Source organism: Gymnodraco acuticeps, unplaced genomic scaffold (genome assembly GCF_902827175.1).
Source record: "Gymnodraco acuticeps unplaced genomic scaffold, fGymAcu1.1, whole genome shotgun sequence".
Lineage (NCBI taxonomy): Eukaryota > Metazoa > Chordata > Actinopteri > Perciformes > Bathydraconidae > Gymnodraco > Gymnodraco acuticeps.
Genome location: NW_022989810.1, coordinates 6,080,579 through 6,089,406, shown reverse-complemented (window position 1 = coordinate 6,089,406; position 8,828 = coordinate 6,080,579). Strand labels below are relative to the sequence as shown.

Genomic DNA, 8,828 nt, shown 5'->3' with positions numbered 1-8,828 from the left:
CACTTATCTTCTAAGTTGTATCTTTTCACAATGAGTGAAAGTCTTTGAGTTCATGTAGGAATGATCTGCCATGTGACTAAACTTACTAACATCTGTTGTGTTGCTTTGTTTCTTGTTTCGAAAACAAAATACAAAAAATGGAAAACTATGTCAAAGGGCATTCCACAATACATTCACTATGTGTTGTTTTTTACTCGCTGTGGGAAAAGTAATGGCATTTTCAAGTCCAACTCCTGGTTTATCTGGACTAATTTTTTTTATATTATGTGCAGCTTTGGGGCATGTGAATGAAAAGATTGATTGTGCGAATGCCGTTTCTGTCAGCCACCAACAGGCGATGAAATACCAAACACACCTGGATCAGCACTCACTTTTGACAAGTGCATACCATTGTAAGCCCCTATTAGAAAAACAATGAAGTCTATCATAAAACATTTATGGTAGATAAAGTGCCTGAGTGCGAAAAAGAGAGCACATTATGGCAGCTGGTCTAAATTAATTTCAAAGGTGGACTTGTACCAGAAGGTGGGCTCACAAGATTGAGAAACGCTGTAAAAAATGAGAGGCTACAGTTTCAGATTATTTTTTTTAATCAGGATAATTGTACAATATGATCATCAGTTATCAGTTAATATTTTTGTTTAATACTGTAATCAGGTTCAAATACTGCAAACAAATCTTTCAAAACAATGATAGTAGAAAATAAAGTTGCTATTTTTTGTGTGAAAGCATTTTGTAGATTTACAGTGTCAATCATTTAACAGAAATAAAGACAATATTGTCTTTTCAACACAATTAAAGCCCTACATTTTCCCACCCAACAATAATTTGTTTCAAGTATGATTCTTTAGTGCATAAACGATTAGTTTTAATCACAGCTTGCTATTGCTAACAGGGGGTGGTGCCACTTCCACCACGACCTTGCCCAAGTTTTTCCCCGCATACAAGTAGTCCACGGCTCGGAACACCGACTCCAACCCGACGAACCTCCCTTCCTCCGACATATCCCCACAATCCACCTCACACACTAGCTTCCCCTTGGCAATCATCTTCATCATGCTACCCAGTGCCTCTTTGTAGTCGCTGAGGAAGTGGGGCAGGAAGAAACCCCGAATGCTGGCCGACTTCTGGAGCAGCTTGACTGGAAGCGTTCCTCCTTTGAAGTGTGGGATTCCTGATGCCGTCTGGTACCCTGAGATGAAGCCGATCACTATGAGCCGGCCCTTGGTGGCCAAACTGTTCACTGCCAGTTCTAAGACGCTTCCTCCAACGGACTCGTACACCACGTCTACGCCTTGTGGGTACTCTTTCCTCAGCGTCTTCGCCAGGTCTTCTTGGGTGTAGTTGATCGGACGGTCGCAGCCGATGGACTTCAGGAAGCCGGCTTTCTCGTTGGTTGAACACGTCCCGATCACATGGCAACCGGCCTGTTTGGCAAACTGCACGGCGAACTGCCCAGTTCCTCCTGCAGCCGCCGTGACTAGAACCGTCTCACCTTTGGTAAGGTCGCCCAGACGTTTCAGGGCGATGTAGGCCGTGGCACCGCTGACCAGCAGGGTGAGGAACTCTGGCTTCACCGCAGGGACGGGAACACTCTCCTTGGCTGGCACCACCGTGTACTCTGCAAAGGCACCGCTGCCGAAGTAGGCCACGGTGTCCCCGACGGTGTAACTGGAGCTGGCGCTAAGGCCGAGGCCAACAACCTCACCGATACCCTCGAAACCGGCATCGAAGGGGGGCTTCACCGAGGGGTCATAACGGCCTGCTGTGTAATTAATATCAGAGGCGTTCACTCCAGCAAAACTGAGAAACAGAGACAAAAAGCATTATTATGAAATGTGAGAGAAATAAAACAAATACAGTTGTGAACGATATGCATACATTCACAAAAGAAAAGCTTTCGGTGGTCATTAATGCATATTCCCAGAATTCTGTATGAAGGTCAAGATTTCAGCTTCCTTCTCCAGACATGTCTGCACGGGGCACAAACACTCTGGTTTGTTTTGGCAATGATTCCCTTTTCTCTGGAAGAGCACGGTCCTACACTGACAGGGAGAGGCTTGTATCACAAAACACATTGCATGATGTCATGATTCATTGTCTTCAGAGACACCCACAACAAAACTACACTTTTAAAATCTTAGATAGTTGCTTCTTGCTTCTCGACACAAAGACGGCTATACTCATCTTACTTGTTGGGAACAAATATGTGAGAAAGTAGTAAGGTATACATAAATCATGTATGTCCTTTAGAGCGGGACGCATGCTGTGCCTCATTACTGTGCATGTCACACGTGTACTTTGAGCTTTAGATAATGCTTCTGTGGTTTTAAAGACGGGTCACAGTGATATAACAAAACACCTTGATTTGACTAGTTTACATCTATACAATTAGATTCTTCACAGGGAAATATTATGTTAGCATCAAAAGGTATACAGAATTTGAAATTGTAAGAGATTAAAACAGCTGATATTTGTGGCGATACGGTCTGTTCACACACACCTTTAAGTCTAAGAGCAACAACATGGCAAATTATATTATGTAAAGGTAACTTAAACACCCCAATACTTATTACAGTAACATTTTAATAACAGTTTTAGCTGTTATTGATGCACATTTTGAAAAGAAACTAAAGAAAATGTATGATTTCAAGGCCTATAGGTTTTATTCATAGCAAAACCGACAACTCAATTGATGTAAATGTATAATTTTGACTGCAGTCTTATCAAAAATAATTAATATAGAATGTAGAATTTGACATATGACAGTCCACTTTGAATAACATCATAAAAGCACATCATGCAGTTTGATGCTACCTCTGTCTTATACGCAGAGTATGTGTTAGTATACATATCTTTGACTACATACAAGTTGTACTTAAAAAGCATGCACAGAGGTACGGAGAACTCGAAAATAGGGACTTGAGAAATTACAGTATGTTGAAAAGACCTGCTTCAATTATATTATCTGTAACATTTTAAAATCAAGTATATCGTTTTAATTTCGTCCTAGTAAATATATCTGCCTCTTAACTGCAGTCATGATCTTTTTATTTTTCTCACTCTGAAATTTGTCGCTTAACACTTCTCTTTGCAATTTTTAATTAGGATGCACTGATGCTGTGCGCTATGGAATAAGTAGTTTTGAATTAGCACTAATCCAATTACAGAACATTTTCTTTTCTTTTAATAAAAACCTCTTAACTGATCCCATTTCTGTCTTCACATACACATACAGAAAACCTAACGGTCAAAGGTCTTCACTAATATCTGTCTTGTGAGTAAATAAGACACTAATGTGCTATGTTTTACACAAAATCTGATAGGAATTGTAAATTGTATTGACAGTGAATACCATAATAAACCCTGAGGTGCATTTATGTAAGGCTTGAACAACATTCAAAATCAGATCAGGCATACATACAGTAGTAGTACATCAAAATTAGGTTGGAATATTACCTCCGGCTGGAATCAGAAATCCTGCTTTTTAAATTAATTTAAGGTTTTTTCCACCTTAAGCGTACTTTAATACTATACCAATTTATACGATGATCATTCAGTGTGTTAGTGTGTCTGAAAGAGGCATTGATCCTGACTCCAGGTGGCTTTACTCTCCCCTAACGGTGAGTACACCGCTGCAGCTGCGAATGAGAGAAATTATGCTGCAATTCCCGCACCATGTAACACTGCATCCCCTTCTCCATCATCTCCATCTCCTGATGCCAGTCTGAACCCCCCCTCCGTGACTTTCTGTTTGCAGTTTGGTGACGTAGAGACAGGAGGACAGAGAGAGAGGGAGAAAGAGAGGGAGAGGGAGGGAGGGAGAGATGCCGAGATGGATTGATAGACAAATGCAGAGAGGGCGGAACTTGGAATTACAGTACACTGCTTATTCCTCACGTATTTTGCCATCTTGTGATGATGATGATGCTCGCAGGTGCCGGACATGAGTAAATCAAGGTAAGCTTTATACAACTTCTCAATAAAATCCATGTGATATATCGGCGTCACGAAATGATCCACTAATAGACTCGCTTTGGGTCACTTATTGCTATTCTGAACGCGCAGGGAGAGGGAAAATCTGCCCCCTAAAACAACTTACCGATTTCTGACGAGTAACTCCGCGTCCCCGGGTGTCGGGATCGCGACGGTTTGCGTAGAAACGGCCTCTCTAAAATTAGGACTTAGCTTGTTTACGACCAGCTTTTTCATGCTGCTCGGTATGGAGGATCCTTGAAAATCCATGAAGTGTGCGGAGTAGGACAGATCTATGATGGAGCGCCGCGCCACCGGGTGAACTCCTGAAAGTGCGTCCGTGCCTCTGCGACCGACGCCGGTTAGCGAAACCGCTCTTCTGCCGTTCCTCACGAGGAGCAGGGTGGACATGGCTCCGAAATGTGACAAAGTTCACGGACAACTTGATTTTTCCTTTTTTTACGGCAGCAATAAACCCCGCTGCCATTAGCCAGCGCTGTGGGCTGTTCTCCCCGCTCTGTGTGCAGGCCGGGCCGGGCGAAGCGGTGCAAAAGGCGGGGTAAAAACAGAAATACAAGAAGCGATTCTGTGTAGCGTCACGATGTAAAAACAATAATCTATAAATGGAGTATTTCGGGTTAAATGGTAGCTCTGGTGCAGCCCTGGAAGCAGCAGCAGCACAGCACTGCCACAGACTTGTTGTCGGAGTCCCTCCCCTTCCCGGACACAACACTCACTTCCTAGTAAGGTGAAACAAATCAATCCTCGTAACATATCCTCAAATGTTTTTCCTCCCACGAAACAAATTATACGGGTATCTTTTTAAAACATCCACAAATCTGCTAAATATAACGTGTTGTGCAATTTCGCTGCGGTTTATTACGCATTGTATTCTATGTTTGTTCCAACATGTAGCCTACACCTGTAACCAACGCGTGTGTATTATCAGCGTGTTCCTGGACGTTTCATTTAGATTGCTATCCCCTCGCTGTCAAAGCCATGTAACTATTACTACAACATATTGGACCATTGAACCCTCGTCCCACCCCCTCAGTGGGAGACGGACTCGTGCAGTGTCAGTGCCACGCTGTTATTACACTAAATGTGACATTTATGTTGTTAATAGTCGCATTACTTGTTGTGGTTTGCGATCACATGTTCAAATAAGTTTCAGTGGATAAGTTCCGAGAGAATCCTTCCCCCTTTTTGTCGGAGCTTTTAGAAGAAAAGGGAAGAGGGAGAGAGGGGGGGGAAACAAGACAATTAAAAAGATTGACAGGTAGGCTCCTCTGTCAGGGGTGACGCTTGTGGAGAGGGGAGGAGTAAAAATGTAGCAGGAAAAGCCACTCGATGCGTCTGTCTATCAGTTGAGACTGTCTGAGACAGCTTCGGGATCCACCGCGTTTCCATTTTTTCTCTTTTGGAAGACCTCGGATCAGACCCTTGGAGGTTTTTCCTCCCCTCTCTTATTATATGTGTTGCTTTTTTTAAAGAGACACATTGTAGTCCATGTCGACCTGATCTGTTGTTGGCGAAGCTTTGGATGCGTCTTGTTTGTTGCCCCTCTCTCTCAAGTCCTCTCCACCGCATCAGCCCAACAAAAAAAACCTCTTCCAAGATGCGATGAGATGAACGCTGGGAATTATTTCCACTACTCTTGAAAAAAGACGGTAAGTAAGAGAGAAATCCACATCGTGCCATTTATTTTTGTTTCAATGGGAGAGAAAGGGGGAATGAGGGGAGGGAGGAAAAAGTGTCCGCCGGACTTGGGGAGGCTGGATCCGGGCTGAGGTGGCGTGGTGGTGACGGGACTGACATTAACCCATCTAATGCCTGTCTGTCTGTTTTCTCCTCACCCCCTTTCTGTCTTGCAGGTCTCTGGCTCGATAAGAAGGAAACACAAGGATACTTCACTTATCAGAGCTGTGCGCTGCGCTCACACGGGACTTATTTGTTTTGAGACCGCCAGACTTTATTTATTTTCTAGTTGCGTAAAAAGGCGCAGCAAAGTATCGCCCCCCTTCCAAACAGCACTGGTCATTTTTCCAGGAGCTGAAAACGTGGTGTTTTAGGGGTCTCACTACTGCTGCTGCTTTTTATTTTTTCTTGCCATGAGAAACATGAAGGAAGATGATCTTTGATGGACATGAAGGTGTCAGGAGCTGGCCGAACCCCTTCGTAATTGTTGTGCTTAAAGTCCGAGACAACACAGCTTTTATTTCCAATAAAGAGCACGCAGTTTTAGAAGAAGAAGACAATCCCGAGATCAAAACCTCTACCCCCGAAAAACGGGATGCTTTTCCAGAACTGACAGACTTGATTTGCTCGTAATTCCTGCATGAGAAGCACCGTGGAAAGTGACGGTCACTATGCCGAGGAGAAAGCAGCAAGATCCGCGGCGAGCAGCAGGTATACCCCGCCTCTCATTTCTTCCCATCACAACTACTTTTCATTTACAAGTAGGCCTATCAAATGAAACTATCTCCTTCCTATCACATCGGGTAGTTGTGTTGCATGCTGATATGTATTTAACAACTGTTTAAATGTGTTGTGTTATTAACACGTAGCGCGCAACTCGACCCCTGACCCACAGCTGTGTTTAAAATGTGTCTTTACTACGCAAATATCTTCCACTTTGAGATTATTTTGTTATCCTCCTTTGCCGTAAAAGTTCTCTTAAGAATGATGAGATAAACTAAATGGCATGTTATGGGGATAAAAGGGAGCTTTTGAGGTTCAAGAGTGAGTAATGATGAATAATTGACTGGGAAAGAAGGGGGAGAAAATCTGGTGAGAGCCGGTTTTTTTCCTTCCCTTTCTTTCAGTTTTATTAGAGGATTGCCATCCTTGATTTGATGCGTGATTGATCGCCTGTCATGTGGCAGTCTTTGATCTATTCATCCCTGATAAACATCAATAAATCCTACCATGAAGACAGCCATGCCTCTGGTAAGGTTTAGACACTCACACACAACCCCTCCTGTTGTCTCAAAGCGAAACTAAAACGTGTAAAAAGTTAGAGAATTTTGATGCTAAATCAGCTTGTTTTAATTTGAGGGATGGAACTCTTTCAGCAGATGAAAGGGTGGTGTGTGTGTTCAGTAGATCACAGGAAAAATCAACCCAAACACTTGTTTTTCATGTGCTTTTTTCTTCTTCATAGAGATAAACGTTGTTCCAATCCAAATTCAGCCCACATTCACTGTAAGAATCAGCCCAGTAATCAATATCCACTGCTGGAGGGGAGTTTGCAATGTGACCAACTGATAAAACCAGGTCTTGGTAGACGACCGACAAGGTTGACTTCTAGTGGTTTGGATTTGGACTCCCCCCTTTTTCCCCTCTCGTCTCCCCCTGCAGCCTTTAAACAAATGTAAATGAGTGACAGGGGTTTCTACCTCTGTGCTAATGAGGCCAAGCCTTTGAAGTTAGGCATTAACAACTGGAGTGAACAAAAGACAGTTACAGAATTTTAAAGAGATTTTGAAATATGAGGTGCAAAGCGGGTCGAACAGGAGGGCCAGTCGTCGAAGACTTTGAACTCAGCAGGTTTTATAATTTTAAGCAGTGAGCTGGTGGTGGTGGTGGTGAGGATGATGAGGAGGAGGATGAGACGAGAGTGTAGGATGGAGAGCATTCAACCAGTGCTCGCTGTCGACTGCTTCCTTTCTAACTTGCCTTTCTAGCAAACCACCATTCACGTGATTTCAGGCCTCTATTTTCAAAGAAAATTTTCATATTTAGAGATTTTATTTTTCAAAATGTGCATTGTTGTTTTGGCGAATTAGCCCCCAGGAAAAGTCTATTGTTTTAGCCTCTGCACGTAGATGGAGCAATGCAAACATGACATGGCTGTGACCCCTCCTTTACTCTCACAAAACACACATCATTGATCCATTATACTGTCCACAGAGTGCCATGCACATCATGGGGTGTAATGGTCAATCACAGCTTGGCAGACGGGATGTTTTCCATTCTTCCATGAACATGACAGTCGGTCAGATATAACACCCTGCACTCCCCGATCCCAGTAGCAACAAATAACACACACACACACACACACACACACACACACACACACACACACACACACACACACACACACACACACACACACACACACACACACACACACACACACACACACACACACACATACATATACACACACACACACACACACACACACACACACACACACACATACATATACACACACACACACACACACACATACACACACACACACACACACAGGGTTGCCTGGTGCTCCACTGGGAGCTGGTACTGACCTGTGGCTTCCTCTCTGTGCTGCTGCTCTGAGAGGCAATTGCGCATGGTGGGATTGAATGGAAATCAGAGCTCAGTCAATTAAAACAACAATAGCCGACTTGTCTTGATAGGTTTCTTTTTTATTCTCCCCTTGTACCTTTTTTGGGAGAATATAATATTTCTGACTAAAGTTTTATTGTAGTATGTCAAGGCTAAATTCGCAGTAGAACATCAGAATTAGCGAAAGTCATAATTGCGAATTTATTTGAGTTGTACACATTTAATTTATCTAAATTATAGGAACTTATTATGATATCTGTTTCAAGGTCTTGTAGAAACAAATAATCTTCTCCTTAATTTTATTAATGTCATACAAAAATGCACATGTGTTTTTAGGGGAAATCTTACTGTTGGGCGTAAGACAGGAACAATAAAAAAAGACATAACGGAGTGACGCCGTCTTTCATCCCAGGCAGGCTTAGATAGTCTTAGAGGAGGAAGAAGACGAGTAAAGAGGAGGAAGAGGAGATAAGATAGGCGCTCTTACCTCTGCGGAGTACAATGGTTAATTATAAGAGACT

General features: G+C 42.9%; 2 protein-coding genes across 4 annotated transcripts in view; one reads left to right on the top strand and one right to left on the bottom strand.

Annotated features, from left to right (window-relative positions):
* Positions 1–579: 579 nt before the first annotated feature.
* On the bottom strand, positions 580–4,679 carry LOC117555140 (prostaglandin reductase 3-like). The gene is made up of 2 exons (XM_034229909.1): positions 4,103–4,679; positions 580–1,803 (listed from the first exon to the last, which is right to left on the bottom strand). The coding sequence occupies exons 1-2, from the start codon at positions 4,384–4,386 to the stop codon at positions 873–875; spliced, it is 1,215 nt and encodes a 404-aa protein (XP_034085800.1). The 5' UTR covers positions 4,387–4,679; the 3' UTR covers positions 580–872.
* LOC117555134 (teashirt homolog 1-like) overlaps positions 3,827–8,828 on the top strand; it is a 36,506-nt gene continuing 31,504 nt past the window's right edge. For 2 of the 3 annotated variants that reach the window (XM_034229875.1, XM_034229898.1), the window contains exons 1-2: positions 4,778–5,645; positions 5,850–6,384. In XM_034229875.1, coding sequence (XP_034085766.1) covers positions 6,345–6,384 — 40 coding nt within the window. In that variant the 5' untranslated portion in view covers positions 4,778–5,645; positions 5,850–6,344. Of the gene's footprint in view, positions 3,961–4,777; positions 5,646–5,849; positions 6,385–8,828 lie in introns of those variants that run through there. The other variant, XM_034229887.1, reaches the window with a different exon arrangement.

What these genes read in the sequence shown, in the direction of transcription:
- LOC117555140 (XM_034229909.1), bottom strand. Translation starts at nt 4,386, where the DNA reads ATGTCCACCCTGCTCCTCGTGAGGAACGGCAGAAGAGCGGTTTCGCTA. An exon ending in GAGTTACTCGTCAGAAATCG is followed by an intron (nt 1,804 to 4,102) that starts GTAAGTTGTTTT and finishes TCTGTTTCTCAG; the next exon opens with TTTTGCTGGAGTGAACGCCT.